General features: G+C 39.9%; 1 protein-coding gene across 5 annotated transcripts in view; it reads left to right on the top strand.

Moving 5' to 3' along the window:
- rptor (regulatory associated protein of MTOR, complex 1) overlaps window positions 1-22,750 on the top strand; it is a 219,666-nt gene that overhangs the window by 113,966 nt on the left and 82,950 nt on the right. For 3 of the 5 annotated variants that reach the window (XM_034130240.1, XM_034130250.1, XM_034130232.1), the window contains exons 9-13: window positions 851-951; window positions 6,879-7,023; window positions 14,606-14,681; window positions 18,459-18,548; window positions 20,623-20,724. In XM_034130240.1, the coding sequence (XP_033986131.1) occupies window positions 851-951; window positions 6,879-7,023; window positions 14,606-14,681; window positions 18,459-18,548; window positions 20,623-20,724 (514 nt within the window). The remainder of the gene's footprint in view (window positions 1-850; window positions 952-6,878; window positions 7,024-14,605; window positions 14,682-18,458; window positions 18,549-20,622; window positions 20,725-22,750) is intronic. The other 2 variants (XM_034130268.1, XM_034130259.1) reach the window with 1 other exon arrangement.

Below are 22,750 nucleotides of genomic sequence, written 5' to 3'. Positions count from 1 at the left end.
TTATTCTGTCTTTATTGCAGACGGTTCAGCCATTATGAATTCAAATCATGTGCTCTCCATTATTATCAAATGTAATAGTCAAAAAGTATTCAATGTTGTTTCCTTATTAAAAAACGAATGTGTTTATTAGGCCACAGCTGATATTAAATCTGACTTATTTTTGCCGATTGATATGACTGCACATTCCTTGATCCGAGCTTCCTTAGCAGCGGACCACTGAGTGTCCAAATTGACCAATCAGAATCAAGTATTCAACTAATCTGTGTAATAACCATGGTTAATGACACTGAAGTGATAAGACTCAAACAAGAGCAAAACATAATTTTGTTTTAAATCAGGAAAATGTATTTTGAATTATTCATATATTTGAATGACGCACCTGGATTTTTTGCAAAATATATTTGGGCATTCGGGTGATAGGAAGAGCCACTGGACCTGGTGTTTCTTAAATAAAAGCAACAACCAGCTGACAACATACTTTTGGACGTTTGCACGTTATTCTTGATACTTCTTAAGTCAAAGTACTTTCCATATAACCACTGCCTCTGGGATCAGTGTGTCTCTGTACCTGTAATCCAAACAGAATGACACATCCTGTCTGCCTCACGCTGCTCTGAGTCTCAGCTCTTGGCCTTCAGTATCTCCTCTTTGTTCAAGCACACATGAATATTCAAACATGCACTCATTGTCAGTCTCTGTGAGTCAGAGCCTAAGTGGCTGTAAATGTAAATGTCTTCAGATGAGTTGTGATAATACTACTGAGCAGTTGCTACTTGGTGCTCTGAGTCAGTGATGGGACGTACAGTGAGCGCGGCTGACACATTGCCATCTGTGTGTTGTGTGTGTTCAGGATCCCTGGCAGGCTCAACGACAGACGCACCCCCCTCGGAGAGCTCAACTGGATCTTCACCGCCATAACGGACACCATCGCCTGGAACGTGCTGCCAAGAGGTGAGGCTACGCACACCTGTTTAATCAAACATCACCATTTTATTTTTCACAACCTGACAGAATAGTTTACGACAAAGTGGATTCTTTTGTGGTGATGTGCAGGTTTTTTAACCTGTGAGGGAAATCTCTGTTGAGTGATTTGAGTTCGCTATTAATATAAATGATAGAAACTAGTGCGGCACAATTAATTGATCAATCAACCAATCATATTTCATTTATATAGCCCAATATCACAGATTACACATTTGTCTCAGGAGGCTTTACAGTTTATACAGAATACCACACCCTCTGTTTTTAGACCCTAACAAGGCACAGGGAAAGAGTTCACAAATATTCCCTGAAATAAACTGGAAAATAATGTCAGAAACCTCAGTGAGGGCCACAGAGGAGGGACCCCTCTCCCAGGACAGACAGATGTGCAATAGATGTTGTGTTTATAGATTAAAAAAGATGATACATTTGCAAATAGACAATCCAAATGATAAAAATGACAATGTTAACAAATAGAAGAAAAAAGAAAGATGGATCCAGGCAGGTTTAAACGATCCTCCTGGTGCCGGCAAAAGATGATAACTTGGGGTTCAGCACAGCCATGACTTATGATCAAGAAGTAACCTTTAATACTGGCAACATTCCAGGTGGGAGACACCCAAACTCCAGGGATGATGCCACGGATACTAAAATGCATTTTGGGGGAATGAGTGCAGACAGAAAATAAAAAAAGATGTGAAAAAAAGGAAAGGGGAAAGTCCCCCGACAGTCTAAGCTTATACCAGACAGTCTGAGCGTATTTCAGCACAACTAGGGGCCTGAGCCAGCCCTTACTCTAAGCTTTATCAAGAAGGAAAGTGTTGAGCCTACTGTTGACTGTTAGACAATGTCTGCCTCCTGAACACAAACTGAAAGGATTACATTCAGTGTTTCCCCTAGGATGGAGTCATAGCAGCCGGTGCTAAGGCACGCGGGCCCAGCAAAATGTGAGCGCGGAGCGCGTGGAAGTTTTTAGTGCGTGCAAAGTGCGCCCCGCCAATATGTTTCTATCTGTCTGCCAGCACAAGAAAGGCTCTTGAGTACATACAGTGGCAATGTCTCAAGATTTAGCAAAATACACCTTTATTGAACATACAGTAACACAAATACTACAAATCCACATAACAAACAATCAAAAATCAAAAAGGGTCGCCACTTATTATTATTTTAATAATAGCCGCCGCTATTTGTATATAGGGGAAAGACTGACATTTATCTCAGACCCTCACATCTGACCAGGAAAACCCCAAAATGAATGTGGTAAAAATGGAAAAAACCTTGCAGAGCTACAGAGGAGGATCCCTCTCCTAGGATGGACATGTGTACAATAGGTGTTGTTTGTGTATACATTTTAAAAAGAGCTGACTCAAGGCAAGCCTTAAGCCCACTCTTAATTGTGGAGAGGGGGTCTTCCTAACGAACACAAACTGGAAGCTGTTTCCACAGAAGAGGAGCTTAATAGTTGAAGGCTCTGGCTCCCATTGAACACATATGATTTTAGAGACTCTAGTAACCACTTATTTTTGGAACGCAATGCACTTGTGGGGCAATAGTATACCATGAGTTCTTTAAGAATGAGATGGAATCAAAATAGTATCATAATCCCAATTTTTTTTTTTTTCCCCAAAAAAAGCATGAAGCACAATATTTGGTTAATAGTACAGCGGATAAGCTCTCATATTATAACAATTGTGCATTTAATGAGAAAAGCATGACATTTCTAACATAGTTAATGCATACCATAAGGTTTATTTTCAGATGTGGAGGGAAGTCAGATTTGACCTGTGAGGACCGTGAGAGGTCAAATCCAAGATGGCCCGCCAGTCTCTTGGGTCAAATGTTCAAACACGCATAATTTTGGAACCAAACATTGTAGAAAAACATTCGTGTGTGTGTGTGTGTGTGTGTGTGTGTGTGTGTGTGTGTGTGTGTGTGTGTGTGTGTGTGTGTGTGTTGTGTGTGTGTGTGTGTGTGTGTGTGTGTGTGTGTGTGTGTGTGTGTGTGTGTGTGTGTGTGTGTGTGTGTGTGTGTGTGTGTGTGTGTGTGTGTGTGTGTGTGTGTGTGTGTGTGTGTGTGTGTGTGTGTGTTGTGTGTGTGTGTGTGTGTGTGTGTGTGTGTGTGTGTGTGATGGCGCAGTTATGTATTGTATTTCATTTTTGTTGAAGTATTTCACTAAAAAGCAACCTTAGCAAAACAGGAAATTATGTCAAATTCATATTTTAAGAATTAGCAAGCACCTATCTATTTTCAAACGTTTTATTTAGCTAATGTTGCAATTGTTGCAAAATCGCTACTGTATTTTTTTAATGCGAAATATTGGAATATTTTGCATTTTTTTGTTGTTTACTCATGATTTTAAGTTATTTCAGGTTGAAAATATCCCGTACAACCACAAATTAAAAAGGGCTTCGGTACAGGATTAGTGTAGCATCAGTGTGGACATTTATCATGTCTCTGCTGTTATGTATGGGTTGTAGACTACAAGGGATCCAAATTAAGTTTATTATCAGAGATATTTAAGTTAATTGATTTTATACATAAAAGGAAGGCTCCTTGCACATTTGCTTGAGCTTGAATTTAGTTCACCTTATAGTATAGTCCCTGTTCATCCCTTTATAACCATTTATTGCCACCACGACAACGAAATGGTGTGCATAATATATATTTTAAAAGTAATAATTCCAATATTATGTCCTGCTCGGATAAAACTTGTTATATCCTTAGAGTCATTTCAAATGAGTTTTGTTCTCCATACCATGAGTCTAAATGGGTAAACCTTTGTATTAGTAATTGTACAGCCATGCAAGGACAAACAAATCCCCTTTGTCCATGTTCTCTCTGCACTCTCTGTCACACACACACCATACATAACCCTTTCTTTGCATGACCTCTAAGTGTCCATGTGAGCCACTAAAGAACAGAAAAAAAACCTTCAGCGTTTTATAGGTGGACAGGCAGGCAATCGAACCCCAACCCTCTGTAAGTGGAAAGGGACAGCGGTGAACCTTATAGTTGAGTGCAGCCCTTTGTTATAACAGCGAGGGTTAAGAGAGCTGTTTGTGCTCTACATGGAACTGTTTTCCATCTCCCTCTCCCTCTCATTCTTTCAGCATTTTGTCCCTCTCTAAACCTTTCTGTTCCCCATTCTTCTTTCTCCAATAAGTGGTGCATCATTATTTTTCTATTAAATATGACATTGGGGAATAAAACGCTGTTTTGTTGATAGTTCCATCCATTTATACATACTTCATCCTTGTGTCACGGAGTTCAAGCACTTAGACTTAGAGAGTTGGGCGGGGAACAAATATTATGCTCGTCACAATCATGCAAGTATGTATTTGAAGACAAAAACAAATGTTTTCTTCAGCATGCAGACTGTGCCAAGTAAAGCCATATTCCTCCAGTCTCTGTATTAATGCTAGCGCTGGGTGACCATAACTTCACTGGAATATACTATACCACATCACTCACATACACGCACGCACACACACACACATTTTGCAAATTTCAACTGATTGACAGCTTATTTTTGGTCAATTTCTACCTTTATCTTCACCTAAATTCATTTTCTTGAATTCTGGCGATCTCAAAAGTATCACCAAATGATTGGGCATGCCTAATTTAGTTGGATATGACACCTTAAATGTTTTTCTACAATGTTTGGTTCCAAAATTATGCGTGTTTGAACATTTGACCCGAGAGACTGGCGGCCATCTTGGATTTGACCTCTCACGGTCCTCACAGGTCAAATCTGACTTCCCTCCATATCTGAAAATAAACCTTATGGTATGCACTAACTATGCTAGAAATGTCATGCTTTTCTCATAAAATGCACAATTGTTGTGCTTATCCGCTGTACTATAAGGCCAAAGTAGTGTTAAAGTACAATTTAAATTAATATTGAATCCTTACCTGATCATGTGAGTAACGTTTCCAAAATGATCAAAAGCTCAATATCGTGAATTGGAATAACCTCTCCTTATTTTTTATCAAATCGTGCACGCCTAATAAGAACTGTAAGCAACACTTTGAAAATAAGCCCCAAATACTGCTGTTACCAGTGTTGAACGTGATAAAGAGTCACACTTTTAAAGAAACACTTACGCTTTAAGACTCTCGAAAACAATCTTTATTTTTTGCCATGTTGCCTGGGATAAAATATAGAATGACCCGCGTGTTTAGCTCTCAGGGAGCCCAATTTAGGGCACCTGAATACAAACAGCAGTGAAGCATCAGCAGTACGAAAGTTCCAGAACATCCCCCGTGGTTGAAAATAGTGAAGACGTTGATATAAAAAGCCGGAAGGGCAGTTTGGCGTTTCAAAAAGATTAATTGTGTTTAGAGTTTCTAGCACAGTAATTGGGGGTATCATTCTAACAGTAACATGGCGACCGCAAAAGCAAGTTAAACGCACACACTCGAGCAAATCTCACCCACACTGAGACTAAACACTACCCACAGGCCTTCACACACACTCCTCTTTTCTTACAGTGACTTTTGCATGCAGCACATATCTAATTGCTCACCTGTCTTTTGTATGCAACACACACACACACATTCACACTCACACTGAAAGACTCCTATGAGACAAACTGTTTCTCAGCTCGAATGGAAATGTGACAATGCTGATGGCTGCCAAAGCCTTTTAAACCCTGAGGCTCTGCTGTTCATGAAGCGGCCCAGAAAGAGAGAGAATCCCTGTAATGAAGGCACTGCACACATACACACACACACACACACACACACACACACACACACACACACACACACACACACACACACACACACACACACACACACACACACACACAGGCATGGGACTGGGCTGGCCCCATTAGAGTGAATACATGAATGAGCTGATGAAAATGTGACCAGGACCCAGTCTGCATATCACTGTCCTCTATATTCTGTAAGCATGTGAAACTAGCCTGTTTATCTCTCCAAAGTGGCAACTAATTAAACGTCCTCCTTTTGCCCTGTTTTATTTTCATTCACTCATTCCAGGCCTTGTCTTTCCCACTAACTGGCTTTTGTCTTCAGTGGGAAAGGTTACAATCAAAATTCCTTCCAGAGATAAATGGTCTTGTAGTGGTATTTAATATTGATTTGCTCCAACTCTTTGGAAATGATGAAAACACCTGTGAAGTGAATATATAATTTTTAAAAATCAGCATTTGCACAATTCTTTGATTTATTTAAAAAATGAAAATGCTCTCCTGAAAGCTACCAGACTCTATTCTAAACACCCAGTACTTTGATGAACATCATGAAACAAACTTTGTTTAAATTGGTCCCTTTAAGCTGATTTTCAGGTTAATATTTGAATGTAGTGTCTCTACTGTGACATGTCTCATACTGCCTGTGCTGCAGCACCTCTTTTCACCCTCTGTCTGAAACCAGAGCCCAGTCTGCTCTGATTGGTTAGCTGGCCGGCTCTGTTGTGATTGGTCAGCCGCTTGGATTTTTGTCAGAAATGTCCCCTCCCATTAGCCTATCTTGTACAATGTGTTGGAGCACTAGCCAATAGAAGCGCAAGAGTTATACAGTACAATGATGTCAATGTCTATTTTGGCCAAAACATATTTAACACACTACAGGAAAGGGAAAACCCCAAAAAGCATAAAAGGGCCTCTTTATAAGATAAACTGGAATAGTAACAAATGTGAAAAACGAAGTAACTGCTGTAAAATAAGCACTAGCATGCTCAAACGCAAAACACCAGAAAATGAAAATGAAAGCTTACTCGACAAGAGACCAATGCCTCTTTACGTGTGATTCCCCTGCATATATGTACTGATCTTGGTTAAATTAGTTTTATAGTCCTTTCTTTTCTAGTTTTATAGTCCTTTCCTGTCTCTGGTGTGAAGCCTCATTTCCATTCTGCCTTTCTGTCTCAGATTTGTTCCAGAAGTTGTTCCGTCAGGACCTGCTGGTGGCCAGCTTGTTTCGCAATTTCCTGTTGGCCGAGAGGATAATGAGGTCGTACAACTGCACCCCGGTCAGCAGCCCCCGCCTGCCCCCCACATACATGCACGCCATGTGGTAAGACACACAACAGTTAGTTAAACACTGAAGTTAAAGGATGAACAGACCTTATAACAGATATATTCTCTGATGAGACACATTTAGTTTTTTATGGTATGCTTAGTATTTAATAATCTGAATGCTTACTTTTTAACAGCCAGGGAGGCATAAAATAAATGTATTCAACTCAGGCACTTCTGAGCACATGGTAAATCTGCCTCTGGGTTTATTTACCCAAAAAGTGATTGCCTCTTTTATTGAATAAAAACTCCTTTTACAGAAGAGAAATCTACTTTAAAAAAAACAACTGGTAACAATGCACTTTGTGTTCCTGTGAGCATTTAGTTTGTTGAGTAATGTTTCTTATCACCATAGGTAATTGGATAAACAGACCATGTTTAGCCAAAGTGAGATATTCCCCGCTTTGCTTTCTACCCTGCTCTACAGCTTAAAGCAATACTGGCAGTACAGATGCAACTTGCTTTTATTATCTGCTCTGTCCATTCAGCTTCAAACTAGTAGCAGGCCTCACTGCTAACTTGTTTCCTCAAAAGTGCTTCCTATCAACTCCAATATTTTGATATTGTATCTGCTATTGGAAATGTAGCCATATACGGTAAAAGAAAGTAGACAAAGTACTCTGAGACAACTTCCTGTATGTGTGTCACGTGGGTCCTTTTTTCTTTGAATGGGAGACGTCAATTCGAGCACAGATTTTGATCTTTCGGCCCCATAGTCTCAGAAGTGAAAATTGGACCCACTTTTCACAATCCATCTTACGAACATTCTGACAATAAAATTCAAAAAATTCAAACTGACACATTTGTAGAAAATTAACTTTGACCGTGGCTTGTCTATGTCTCAGCAACAAAAATCACACAACACCTATGCTAAAGTTAGCTAAACTATGTCAACATTTTAAACTGGCGTCAACTTACAAACTCCCTAAAAAAAGTAATGGAATGCCAAATATGTTTCTCATCTGCATAATGATCTCATATTAACTGTAAACAGATCAAACCATATATTCTTCGGTGACAGGACATTTGAAGCATTTCATGAAGTTAGCGTAGCTTGTAATGCTTCATTTGTTTTTCTCTTGGGAAATGACCAGGCCTGACATAAATGTATCCTCTCAGCAATGTACTGTAGTGGGTTTGCCAACATGTCCGATTATTGAACTGTGAAAATAATGTGAGAGAGGAACCAAGATAATACGTAGAAACAAATACCGAACTTACTGTACTTACCTGTTTTGTTTCAAGTTAATATATCTGCTACTGTATGTTGCCAACAGGAAGTGAGCCGTCATTCAGCACAGAAAGCTCATGCTCATAGGATTCCTTTCACTGCGCTTAAATAAGCAATACAACCGCCTGAAGCATCATAGCCAGACCTCGGATGTAGAGCATCATTTTCCACTTAGTCACACCAATCAATTCAAGTTTTTAAAAGAAGCACAAACATAGTCCATCATCCATTTAAACACACAGCCAATGTTGTAGTTAACGTTTATTCCCCAAGCCGCATTCATTATACCAAACAGAAAAACTAAGTCAATGTGTTAATAAGTCACAACTCTCAAAATAAATACTGTTGAGGAAGCGTGAGCCAAACCATGTAGGTGTTTAATCTGCTTCTGCAAAGCATATGCACACACCTCGTTCACGCTTTAATTTCCTTGATATTTGTGTCTCAGTTATTTCTGTTAGTTGAGGATTTCCAGTGTTGCTGTACGTGTTTCTCGCTGCTTCACAGCAAGGCTCATCCTGCAGCATCTTCACTGACAGCAGCCTGAATAAAGACTGAGCAACACGACAAGTTGCATGGAGGATGGGCATCGCTTACTCTTAGGCCCCGGCTCCACGAGGACAAATACGGCAAAACGCATCGGAGTAACGCAAATGCAACCGCAAAAAACCTTCCGTCCCCACGCAATATACACCGGATTGTGTCAAGCTCCACGAGACGGCTCCGTTTACATCCAAACGCTGGAAAAGCTGCAGTACATATGCCGAACCTGTACGTGGCGCTGTAACTTCCTCCACAAAAGCAGCGAAGAAGAATGGTTGTCATGGCTGCACTTCTGTGTATTCTCCGCGGTGGGGGCCGACAGAACCGGGCAGAGTTTTTCGCCGGTCAGCGTGTGTTAAAGTTTAAATCTTCCGGACAAAATTATAAAAGTGCCGGTCAAAGGTCTTCATTGTTATTTATTGAGCTTTAAAACAAATGAATAACGACGATATAATGATATATAATCATCAAATACACAGAGCCTGTCTCTTTTTCCTCTCTTCTCACAGCGTCAGTGTCTGTCTCATGCAGCAGCTGATCCTGTAATGAGTGACCCGACAGTAAAAATTAACATATTTATAACTAGTTTAGTTTGAGAGGTAATTAAAATAGCTAAGGGTGATGATCTGACTTGAAGTGTGTGTTTTGCTCTCGCTGCATCACAGCGGGAGGAGCTGCGTGTCTCCGTCCTGTCAGATTAGACTTCACTCGCGTTTATGTCCATATCGAGATAAAGATAAATAATCTGAATTCAAGGAGGAGCTCCTGTAGATGTTGCACAAAGAACTGTAGCATGGTCAGTAGCGACTGGAGCACGATAGCAACCCTGCGGGGGAGAGGCGGGGCTATGAAAACTAATGACCGTATAGGCGACTCCACGGCCCCGTTGGACCCCCCAGAGCGCTCCGTTCCCAGATCTATCCACCTTTGGACCCGTTGTCGTTTGCGGGGTCTGTTTCTACGTTTCCCTTACGGCCTCGTGGAGCTTAGAGGGCTATACGCATGAGAAATATGCGGATTCAACCCGTTTTCGTCCTCGTGGAGCCGGGGCCTTAACCCCACACACACACACAACACACACACACACACACACACACACAACACACACACAACACACACACACACACACACACACACACACACAACACACACACACACACACACACACACACACACACACACACACACACACACACACACACACCCCCACGCCCTGCAGCCTTATACCTCCACCTTTGACTGAAAGCTACACAATAACCTTATCTCTGGGGATATTAAAGACTCAGTGAGGCGCAGACATCTCTAGCTGTCGTAAGTCACCCATTTACCGATTAGGGTAACCTAGTAGTATAATCGATTAATATAATGAAAAAGATTATGATTTTAATTACAAAATAATATAAAGTATTAAAACTATGGGCATTATAATATACTATGATCCTTTATAAATGATGAATAAACCAGAGCTTCTTTTAACAATTCTTCTGATTTGTCCTCCATATATTCTCATCACAAAAATGATAAACGGACAAACAGAAACGCTTAAAATCGCAGAAACGCTTTATTTATATTAACATAATTAGGTCATCTCGAGGTATTCACAGATATATAAGAAAGCATGGAAAAGACGAAAACCTACAATAAGCCTTTACATTTTGTAATTAATGGAAGTATCTGAAAAGAAAATAAACAAATGACTCGTAATCTCCTAACAGACGAAGTGCCCATTGTATTCCAATACAATTAGCTTCAAACTGTAATGGCTGAAAAGCCATTGACTTTTCATGCTCCTCCACCCCGTGCTGGAAACATTCTCCCATCATCTATCTCCCTTTAGTTACACACATACTTCTGCCACTATCTGTTGTTCCTCTTCTTGCTCTTCTATAAATGCCTTCCTCCATCTCTCCCACTCATTATCTGGCTTGTGTAAAAAAGAAAGTAGAGCTCTCACTCTATTCGCCTGCAGGAGCGACTTGTTGTGTAACACCCTGGCATCACTGGTTGTAAAGAACACTGCTCCTCCAGCAGGCAGTAGTCTCTCTCTCTCTCTCACTCGTACCCATTATTTTAGATTGTGGCTTTATTGCATTTTACTGCCAAAGAAATTGGGAGTTGCACTTTGTTTCACAGCAGCACATGCAGTATTAAGCAGGAACGACAGAGGGATGTTTTAAGAGTGTTGGGAACGAGACTGAGGGAACGATAAAAAATGGAAGTGCCAGAGATAAAAGGAGAGTAGAAAAATAAAAGTTTAAATCAGCCTAGAAGGGCGGGAGGGGGGGGGGGGGGCTATGGAGAAGGGGTGTTAAGCAATTTGGGACGCGGGTTGATCGATGCTGGTGCCCTAACACAAACAGCCATTGTTATTCAAATGTAGCAGAATAAGGCAGAGCAGATAAACCCATGGCTGATTACTCCCGAGTGGGCCGTTAAGAGTGGGTCTACTTTATGTGTTTGTGAGGGCGATGCACCACTCTGCAGGCAGCAGGAAAAATAGCTGAGTCAGCCGCCAACTGGTCCCCTGCACTCCTCTGTTGTCAGCCGTCCCCTCATCTCACACACACACACACACACACACACACACACACACACACACACACACACACACACACACACACACACACACACACACACACACACACACACACACACACACACACACACACACACACACACACACACACACACACACACACACACACACAGGTTTTGGTGATGAGTTACTCATTGGTATTGGCAGTTGATGCTGTCCTCTCTCACGGTGCGGCTCCCTCTGCTTGTTTCCTTACTCTTGGATTACGTAAACACCAACAGGGATGGATATTTGTTGGAAAACTTTTAGCTCAGTTAAAAAAAAACAGCATAATTTATTTATATTTGCTGGTCTGGATATGCACTGCAATCAGATAACGTTTTTCAGCTCTGGTCAGAATGAACTCAAGCACATACATAAAACTCCCCCATAGATCCAGATGTTGACTTGGATTTCATTGTACTTTACTTTGCTTTCTTTGTATTAAGACATACAATTAGGGACCTTAGAAATGAAAGTGTTAGAATTGCTGCAGGGACTGACTCAGCTAGAACATAAACAAATAAAATGGGCCTTAACTTGCATTCATGAGGTCTCAGAAAAGGTCTTAAAAAGTCTTACATTTAACTTGTTGAAACCTGAATTTTCATTTGGACTAAAACGTTCAATGTACTTTCTCATATCTATGAATTACTCGAGAGGACCTAAAAATGTACCACGATACAAAACAAGAAAAATACAAGATATTTATTTGACAGCCTGCTCAATTGTTGAATTGCATATGGGTTTACAGTATATTCACATATATGGGTTGCAGTATATACAGATTGTTGTATATGTGATACGCTGTTGTATAAATATGAAATATACAGATGAGGTTCCATTAGGTAAAAATAATGAGTGAATTAGGTTTTGTGCCATTAACTTTTTATTGCATATAAAAAATCATACAACACAAAGCAAACAGACCAAAGGATAATAGCCAGATATGCACACAGTAAAACTGAGAAAATGTACAAATGCAGATGAGTGACACAGCATTTTGCGGACATTACACATTTGATAAAAGATGGGAGGTGGGAGAAAAAAGAACATTCAGCACTACTTCATCACGGAGAATCTAAGTAGATGACATTCTGAAAAAAGTCAAGTGTGATGGAGAGAGAATGAGTTTTCCATTGAGTGGAAGTCATTTACTTTGCAGCAGTCAAAACCACCGTCACGGAACACTTCGATCTGAGGTTGGATAACTTCTAATAATCGGCTTTCAGCTGGTGTTGTCAAAGTATAACCAACATACTTGAGAAAATCCCGTCTGAGTACTTTCCATCAATGTTATGGCCCCGCCCAATTTTGGGTGAAAATATCGGCTGTTATTTGACTTGCAGTGAATAAAAAAAGTTAGGAATACGATGCATTTGTTCATCTACACAACAAGCCAAATACATGAATCAGTTACGGAACAATGACACAATGACATCCGTCCCTTTTTCTGTCATTTGGACACATTTTTGCAAGACACAACATGGCAGCTTTTTGGCACAATGGAACCATTTTTTCCACTTGGCATCAATTATTTGTTTAAACCTTGATGACACCAGGCAGTGACGTAGCGCTGCTCTCATCTTTACCTACTGTATGCATATTTTCCCTCACAAAAACCCTACCTAAGGGATACTGGTTCCAGTCTGTAAATGACTTTCCATTGCAATGAATACGTTCCACTGGCGCCGCTGCTGTTAACACTCACAGTAGCAGATGCTCAGCAAAATAAATTAAATACAGAAAGAATAATGCACTAAATATTACACTTAAAGGTCTCCTATTATGCTATTTTTAGGCATATATTATGGGTCTCAGCTCAAGATCAATCTACAAATATATAAAAACATGTCTATGATGTGTTTTGCTCAAAATACCAAACAGATCATGCATTTTAGACATCCCTCATATCCCCCTATTTCAGCCCTGTGAGAGAACTGCAGGTTCGGGGTCCTTAGCTTGAAAAAAAAAAGAGGAGGGGGAGCTTATGCCTGCTCAGAACTCTACCTGAGATGCAGCTAAATGCTGCCGTGATTAAATGCCATCATGTTCATGATAGGGCCGTGGGTGTAAAGCCAGCCCACATTTCAGATATTACGTCATATCTGCAGCAAATCTGGATCTGCTCCGTTGTAGGTAAGGAGGAAAAGAGAGGGTTTTGGCTTTTCTGACACTTTGTGAGTGTCCTTACACACTGGGGACACATATCTATGTATAAAAGACATCAAGAAGTACCTTTTGCATGATAGGTCCCCTTTAAATCTCAATGTAGCATACCTGTTCTTTAATGTTATGTTAGCTTGATAACATCAGATTTGCTTCAAATCTGTTTTATAATCTTAGGTTTAACCATCAATCCGATTTTTTTCATAGTGTCCTTTTTCTCAAGTCACACTTTTATATGGCAGCAACATGAGTACCACCTGCTCTTAATAATGCAGTAATGTGTTTTGCACTGTTGACATTTTAGCTAGAAGGCTAAAAGTGTTGAATGCTGGAGCGACAGCTGAATAAAAAGCTTCTCCCGTTCAGCCTGAACATGCTCCTGTGAACCAGTTGACATGAAGGCAGGGATAAATTGCCTGTTTCTTGACTTTTAAAATGTAAAACGGTTGAAGGATTTAAGTGAGCGTCTAGTTTTCCAATCAGACAGCAATGCTTTGTATCAGCTCCAGACGCTACCAGATGTCTACATGTTTGCATGGCAGCAGTGGATTAATTGTTCCTTTAACGCCGTGCTGTCGACTCAGAGTGAAACTCTATTATATCGCTCCCAGCTTATGTAAAAGCTGTTTAAGCAGCACAATGAGTCTCAGACGGAATGAACTCCGAGTCACTCGTTTAGCATCACATTACACAGGAAGCCCCATCGAGGCCCTGAGCGCAATTTGCCGCAGGAAAAAAGAGCTGGGAAGTGGAAGGAAAGAGCGACAGACAGAAAGGCTTGATGCGAGTTACATAACCCCATGAATTAGATATGATGACCATGAGAGAACGCTGGCGTTTAGAAAGGGATTATAGGCTCCTTGCTGCCCTCTCCAGGACCTCGAGATGGGAGTTTAGAGGTATATGTGCTGTAGAAGATGAGCTGAGGAGAATGGTAATGAGAAAGGAAAGTACTAGGCTCTGTACCCTTTAAATAGCAAAAAGGGTTGTGTTTTTCATGTTATCCTGAAAATGTATTATAATGCATGTCGTAATGTGTGTTTGTGTGTCTCCTCTCTACAGGCAGGCGTGGGACCTGGCCGTGGACATCTGCCTCTCTCAGCTGCCCACCATCATCGAGGAGGGCACTGCCTTCAGAGTGAGTGTGTGAGTGTGTGAGTGAGTGAGTGAGTGAGTGAGTGAGTGTGTGAGTGAGTGAGTGAGTGAGTGTGAGTGAGTGAGTGTGAGTGAGTGAGTGAGTGTGAGTGAGTGAGTCATCGATTTATTGTACTCTATATGATCATGATCTAGATATCTTTTTACATGAATGGCTTATCGAACAATCTATGGAAAAGGTCTTTTTATCGACTTATTGTGCGATATCTTTACATGACTTAAATCATTCTTACGTTATTGATAATTAATAGAATAAATGAACATGAACAAGATCATTTTTTATATATGGAATTGAGCAAGATATTTTTACGTTACCTACTTAACATACTTTATATGTATTATACATAAGTCCATCTATAATATTAAAGTTTTGTACGTATTGGTACATTTTTTGGACACTACCTTTGATACTTTTAACGTTATCAACTGACTGTATAATTTATGGACATGACTTAAATAATTCTCACTTAATCTAAGCACGGGACGACATAGGGACAAGAACTAGAACATGTTCAAGTTTCCGGCATATTTTAAGATGTATAGACGCGACCTTCAATAACTTTAATGTTATCAAATTATCCTTCAATATATGAGCATGACTTAAATACTTATTACGTTAACAAGTTATTTGTTGATATATGGATATGGCCTGGATCCTTTTTGCGTTATCGACATATGATATAATATATTGAGGCGTTCATCGATCATTTTAGCGTTGTCAGGTAGTTTACCATTAAGGACACATCCTTTGATCATTTGAATGTTATCAATTGACCGTACAGTATATGGAAAGGACTTCAATAATACGTTGCATTACGTTATCGACAAACAGTGCAACATATGAACATGAGATAGATTATTTTAAAGTTACAACTTATTGTACGATATATATTGACACAGCCTTTGATCATTTTTACATGATCAACTTATCGTACAATATATGGTTGTGGTTTTGCAGTTTTTTGCTGTAGTCAGCTGTTGTGCTTGATGTCAGAATACACCGTTTCATGGCCATTATTAGATTTAAGATTGTCCATGACAAATCCTGAAAGTCAACCATTTATTTGGGGTATTTTAATATTCTTATTACAACATGTGAATATTCTTAAGAATGAAATGTTCATTGCTTTTGGAAAGGATCTTCCCAATATTATGCTTAAATATGATCATATCAGAGTAATGAAAGGGTCATGATTTGATGCCGTTTATCACAGTTGGTTTTCTGGGACAATATGCTGCTCAACAGAAGTCGTTATCATGACAGGCCTACAGATCCTGCAGCGATTTGCAGCTTCTCTTAAAAGGTGGAAAGATGCTCCATTTGTGTAGGTCACTGCTTATCTGTCATTGATGTATGGCTCTGATCTGGGATCTGTCCACCACTGACGCCTGAAAACATCAACAGTTCTCCACCACCATCTATTCATCTCAAACACACACATATACACACTCACACAATCTCGTTCCCAGTGGATATCATCGTAAAACGTCAGGTCTAATAATTCCAGTGAGTGTCAAATAAGGAATAGTTGCTGAAAGCGCCTTGAGCCACTTTATGTTGTATTTACTGACATGGCAGGGACTGTGAGTGAGATGCTGAGTGTGATGGAAACACGCTGCACGAGGCTGATTGAAATGATGATGACTTAAGATATCTGAGTCAACTCACAGACACACTCAACTGGTTTGATGGACGCAGCAGAGAGCAGCTGCTTGGTCCGCAAAAAAGTCTGAGAGCAGACAAAATGGTCTTCTTTCCCCGATGTTAGCACTTTCATCCGGGCCTTTTCTTTTCTCTCTTTCCACCTGGTGCTCGGAGGTGGGCGTATTCTCCATCGCTCCCCCGGGAGCAGTTTTCCCATCCTCGATCCTCCTCTCCATTCTCCCGCACTCGGGCCAAAAAACACTTACCGGCCCCGTAATTGAGCCTCTGAGGACCGCTAAAGGAGACCTTCCCCCTCCGTCTTGCTCCGTCTTTCAGGAGCCTTTAATCCTCCTCTGATGTGCTTCAGCTGTTTACTTCATGTTCCGGCTCTCTGACACTGCTGCATGTCGAGCTGCAGAAAATATAAAGAAGATTTTACATCATTAGTTTTATGTTCTAATCGCTAATGTATTCTCTGATAGGCTCTTCCCCCATTGGTTCCTGTTGCCAGGCCTGTTTTGCGTTTAGCTTGTTGGTTCCAAGGCTATCAGCGAAAGAAATTCCATAGAAAAATAAATGCAGTTACCTGGAATAATAAATCTGAAATAACACAAAGAAAAGTCAGCTCAAATGTAAAATAAGCACCATATGCATTAGGGGAATAACACATATCAGTGTTTCCCCTAGGATGGAGTCATAGCAGCGTTGCTAAGGCACACGGTCCTAGCAAAATGTGAGCGCGGAGCGCGTGGAATTTTTTAGTGTGCGTGCGAAGTGCGCCCCGCCAATTTGTTTCTATGTGTCTGCCAGCACAAGAAAGGCTCTTGAGGCTCTACAGGTGTATTTTGCTAAATCACCTTTATTGAACATACAGTAACACAAATACTACACATCCACATAACAAACAATCTAAATAACATGTATGCAATTTAATTATTTTAACCTGCTTTATTTGGGGGTGGACCTCACATCCTCTAGGGGGGTCCTAACCTCCTCTAGGGGGGTCCGGGGTACAACCCCGGGAAGATTTTTCTTTAAATGTTGAAGTGAAATGCATCAATCTGGTGCACTTTGAGCACAACATGAATTGATGGAAACAGCTCTCAACACTCAGATGAAAGGGAGCTGTATACTTTTCAACAATCCAAACATCTTTAGAATATGATCTCAACCAATAACAAATCATTTAAACTGGTTTATTCTTATCTTATGTTACCTAGTTAGCATTCTTTCTTTCTATTTATGCACATTTTTACTAATCACTCCCCTTTTAAACTGTTTTTTTGTACTGTCCTATAGTACACATTGGAATGATTTCTTACTTTATTTTTTACGACTAGGCTATATTAAATAGATAAAGGTGTGCTCTCTCGCTCTGTCTCGCTCGCTCACAGAGGCTCCTCCGTGGCGATGATGCGAGCGCCATGTATTATTATTTTAATGTATACAAAAAAAAAAGATTAAAATAGCAGCGGCACGCATACATAGTATGCAGGGGAAACACTGCATATAGTATGTGTTTCTCTATGTAATCACTTGCTGTTCTTCTAAATATGTTTTGCAATCATTAGCCTTTATTATTCTGCTGCTTTTGGTACTGAAATAGAAATAATCATCACGTCCTACTATTATTCTTTTAAAGAAAGACAAAACGTTCCTGCTATTCTCCTAATCATTGCTTCCATCCTGTAATTTGCAAAATGGTGTTTGTACTGTAAATTCATATTGATAATCCTTCTGTGTGTTAGCTCCTAAGTGGATAAACCTAAATGTCTCTCAGACCTAATTGTTGAATCCATTCCCCCCGTGTTATTGCCTCTGAACTGTCCCCTCTATCTGCAGAAAGAGAGATAAACCTCCTTTCAAAGGACCTTTTCACCCATTTGGACCATAAATGTGTATAGAAGATTGTTTCATGTCCATAGTTGCTTTTTATAAAAGCGGCCTATTACATAATTAACATTCTTAGGTTTGGGTTTGCTGCCTTTTTATTGCTCAGAATCTCAAAATAAATAGTACACAAAACCACCCTGTTTAACTAGAATTTGTGAATCTCCTCAGAATCTGAAGATTAGAATCTTCTTAAATGAACAGATTTTCTCCCACTGCTCCTAGCTTCTTGGGTCTCAATGCAGCCTGAAAGAAAGCCTGCAGGCAGGACTCAGGGCTGACTTACCCACCTCCACCTACTCTGCATTATTGGGGGTAAATACAACTCTGTTTCCTAGTTTAAAAGGACTTTGAAGCTACTAAAAAGTCCCATCTAGAGTAACTTAGAAAAGTCATAAATAGTTTGTTTTGTTACAAAATGTTTTTTTTATCTGCAGATGAAACTATCAGTGAATGTTACACACAGGAGCCTGTTCAATCCTCTGTTGTAGACGTTTGGTCAGAACACGTTGTCAATGTCTTCCTCAGCTTGAAAGGCTGGAGGATAACTCAAATCCTTTATTATTCTTTGTCTTTTCAGGTTGCTAACCCTTGAAATGGAAACAAAAGACAAAATAAACATACTAGGCACAGCACAACCTATGGTGGCCAACTGGTGCAAATGCCTTACAAAAGAGAAACGCCCTGCAGTTTCAGAAACAATGCTAAAAAAAAACACAAATGTGCCAAAACACATGGAAATGAGTTGTTAGTTAGTCGGTTTCATAGTTGTAAGTGTTTTGTCAGTATATTTGCTGCAGCAGATCTGCAATAATATTGGAAGGAATCTTGCAATGACTTTGTTAAAATAAGCCGATAAACCTTACATTTTAGGAAAGTTTCTAACAACAGTGACAGTTTGCCAACTTTATAATCCCCCAACGTCAACAGGTGCTCCGGTCCCAGCTGTGTGCGTCACCTTTTAGTGTCCCCTGGATGTGTTTTGGCACATTTGTGTTTTTATATTTGTATTGTTTTTCAAAATGCAGCGCGTTTCTCCTAAAGTGTTTTGGGACATTGTAGCGTATTGGCACCTGTTGGCCACCATATTTTCAACTAAAAGATCTAAATAAATAACTTCACTAATTATCATTAATCAAATGATAACGAAATTGAAAAATAAGATTCAGATAAATTGATGACTATCTGTAAAACAAAAAAAGAAAGAATCTAAATTTGAAATACATACAAAAAAATGAAATAATGTGTTGTGAGTGGTGTCACTGTAGCTACAGTACTGGGCTGTTTGCAATTTTAAGGAAATAATAAATGATTTTGAAGGAATCAATCTATCTCTTTTCTGCAGCTTATCTAGTTTCAGGTTCATTTAATTATTTATATCAATAAGAATGATTTGGATGTGTTATCTGTGATGCAATGAAAAACAGCTTTTTAATCAAGCGTTACTATTTTGGAAAACAAAAAATAGCTTTCTTTGTGGTAAAAAAGTTTAAAACAGATTAAAATTGAACTTATTGAATTCTGCAGTAACCCTCAGTGTTCCCCCTACCATTGTCTTGGAGGGGCGCTGCGCCCCGCCAACGGAGCCCCGCCAACGGAGCCCCGCGCCCCCCCTGAAATTCAAGATGTTTAAAACATTTTTTTTTTATTCATTTTTCTTTTTTTTATATATATATATATATATATATATATATATATATATATATATAGCACCAAATTGCAACTAATCTATATCTACTGTCACTTTTCACATGTGCTCTTTTATTAAATAAACTAAACGCTTTTATTTTAAGTTTGTTTTGACCCTAAGAAACACTGATGCATTAATCAACAACAATAATCCACATATATCCCAATGTGAATTGAAGATGCTAATGAAGCATAAGGTCCCAGTTAAAAATGCACCATTATACCTTCACACTATAGAGGAGTCTCAAAACTCGGCCTTTTACAACCACACACCACTTTTTCATGTATCAGTGACTGTGAGTGTACTGAGTTATTAAGCTTTGATTATGCACAAATTAATTTAGCCATCCAGCCGCGAAGCGTTGATATTTCCCCTCTCTACATCCATCAGAATTCTACACAGCGCTGTCGTAATTCCCACTGCAATATTAACACTCGGTGATCAAAAACTCTGCAGCCGGCGACCAATCAATCAGGCAAACTGCCAACTGAGAGGGGGGGGGGGGGGGAAGATGATAGATCAGGATTTATGTTGTTACTGCAGTGCAGTGACACTTCTGAGCTCCTTGTGTCAGGGCTCTTATGAAATGATAAGCTAGTCACTGCGGACTGGCTCCTTACTGTGTGTGTGTGAGGGAGGGAGAGAAGAGGAATAGTGATACAATGGTGATAAACCTTGTGTGTGTGTTTGTGTCCACAGCACAGTCCCTTCTTTGCGGAGCAGCTGACGGCGTTCCAGGTGTGGCTGACCATGGGAGTGGAGAACAGAAACCCTCCTGAGCAACTCCCCATCGTACTGCAGGTACACACACACACACACACACATTAAATAGTGTTTGGTCTGTGGATTTTTTACATAACATACATTTTGGGTGTAAAGCAAGCTGAGGTCCATACATACTTATATTGAATAAAATAATGTAGAAAAAAACTAATCTAAGCTAATTTATTTGCAAATACATTTGTATATCTAACTCCTACTTCCTCCCAGAATATCAGTTTATGTACATGTTGTGCATCTCTTCATTATGCTTATCTACCTCTTAGAAAAAGAGTAGTGCAGTAGTTAGGAAGTTAGAATGGCAAGGGTTCCCACGACAAAAAGGCTTAGGGATTTTTTCATTGGATTTTGGAACATTGTAAAAAATAAGATCTGTGGCAAACACATTTGATACCTACACGTACTGATCAGCAGGATAATCTCGACATATTAACACCACTTTCATAATAGTTGAAGCCTAAATTCCTTTTCCAGAAGTGAATTTTTTTGCATCCGCCCTTTTTTAAATTGCGTTAAAGCTTCAGACACTTAATAGTGGGGTACTGTCATATTTTGCATCATAAAACAAAAAATGATGTCTTTGAAATGAGGGAAAGTGCTTAAATGCTAACTTATTTTTGGTTTGCACCTTAATAACAGTCGATCTGCCACTTTACCATCTCACCAATAAATGACTTGTGTAACTGAGACCAATTTTTGAAAATCATGAATTTAAGAAATAGATAAAGCCACCAATCTTGCATATTTACTGTTTGAATAGGGCTTCAATCTCCTATTACACAGGAGCAAATGAAAAACACACCACACCGGCATAGAGTCTACCACTGGCTTTGAAAATACCCATTAGAGCAGGGGTGGGGAACCTTTTTCCTCTCAAGGGCCATTTCAATGTTTTCAACATCCTCCGAGGGCCGTACAAATGATTGACCTCTGCTTAAAGATACTAAAATCACAGCCCATTCATTTGGCCTTTCTTTCATGCTGTGCAAAGAAAAAGCAACCTCTTAATCCAGATATCTTACCATGACTCGCGCATGCATGCACGTGCACGGTTGTGGCATGACCACCAAAACAGAAAGATATGGACACAAGATGTGTGCAAATGTATTTAGTTTCCTATCCATGTGGACATGATTTAAGTTGGGGGGGGGGGGGGCGGACCTAACCTCCTCTAGGGGGGTCCGGGGGCATGCTCCCCCCCGAAGATTATTTTTTAAATGTTGAAGTTAAAAGCATCAATCTGGTGCACTTTGAGAGCAAAATGAAGAGATCTATGGATACCTCTCTCAACACCCATATGAAACAGAACTGGAAGCAGATTTCTTTTTTTTTATGGATATTTTACAAATCACTCTACTTTTAAACTGTATTTTTTTTTTTTTTTTACTGTCATATAGTATTTTATACCCGTTTACTTTATTCTCTTATTTTTTTATAACTATAATGATCATATAAAGATGTGCCTTTACCTCACTGGTTGGAGAAAAAGCTTCTTATATTCGTTAGCATAGCTAGCTAACCAGATGCTAATAACAACAAAGTTATTGACTGTATGATCAGTATGACAGATGAACAGATCGCCACTGGGCTTTCAACTAAAGACACAGCCACGCAAAAACTGCAGCATGTGTACGGCTCCTTATGGGTACTGCCATTTTTGAAGTGGCGGAGCGGCGTTCTGGTGCTCTCCGTCAGAACTGCACCCCTGTCAGACCAGACATATACCACGTGATGACACGTTAGGCTCGTGTTGTGTTCAAGGACCCTGACCTGGCCCGGAAAAACAGGCACTCGCTTGTTTAATTATTTTGTGGTCTAGATTCTTTTTTTGTTGCGTGTGTTTATAAATTACATCGAGGCAGGGGCGGACTGGCCATCTGTAGAATCTGGAGAACCACAGAATGGCCGGTCGTCAAGGGCCGTTGACGGCCGGCCGGCACTTTAAAAAAAAATTGTTTAAAGTCATCATTTAAGTTGCGCTGACGGCCGACAGAGGGCGACAGCGGCCGCTAATGCAGTTGTGTGGTTCTTATCTGTCAAATAATCA

This window comes from Trematomus bernacchii, unplaced genomic scaffold (genome assembly GCF_902827165.1).
Source record: "Trematomus bernacchii unplaced genomic scaffold, fTreBer1.1, whole genome shotgun sequence".
NCBI classification, from domain to species: Eukaryota; Metazoa; Chordata; class Actinopteri; order Perciformes; family Nototheniidae; genus Trematomus; species Trematomus bernacchii.
The sequence above is the reverse complement of the archived record's forward strand: the minus strand, read 5'-3'. Positions and strand labels throughout refer to the sequence as shown.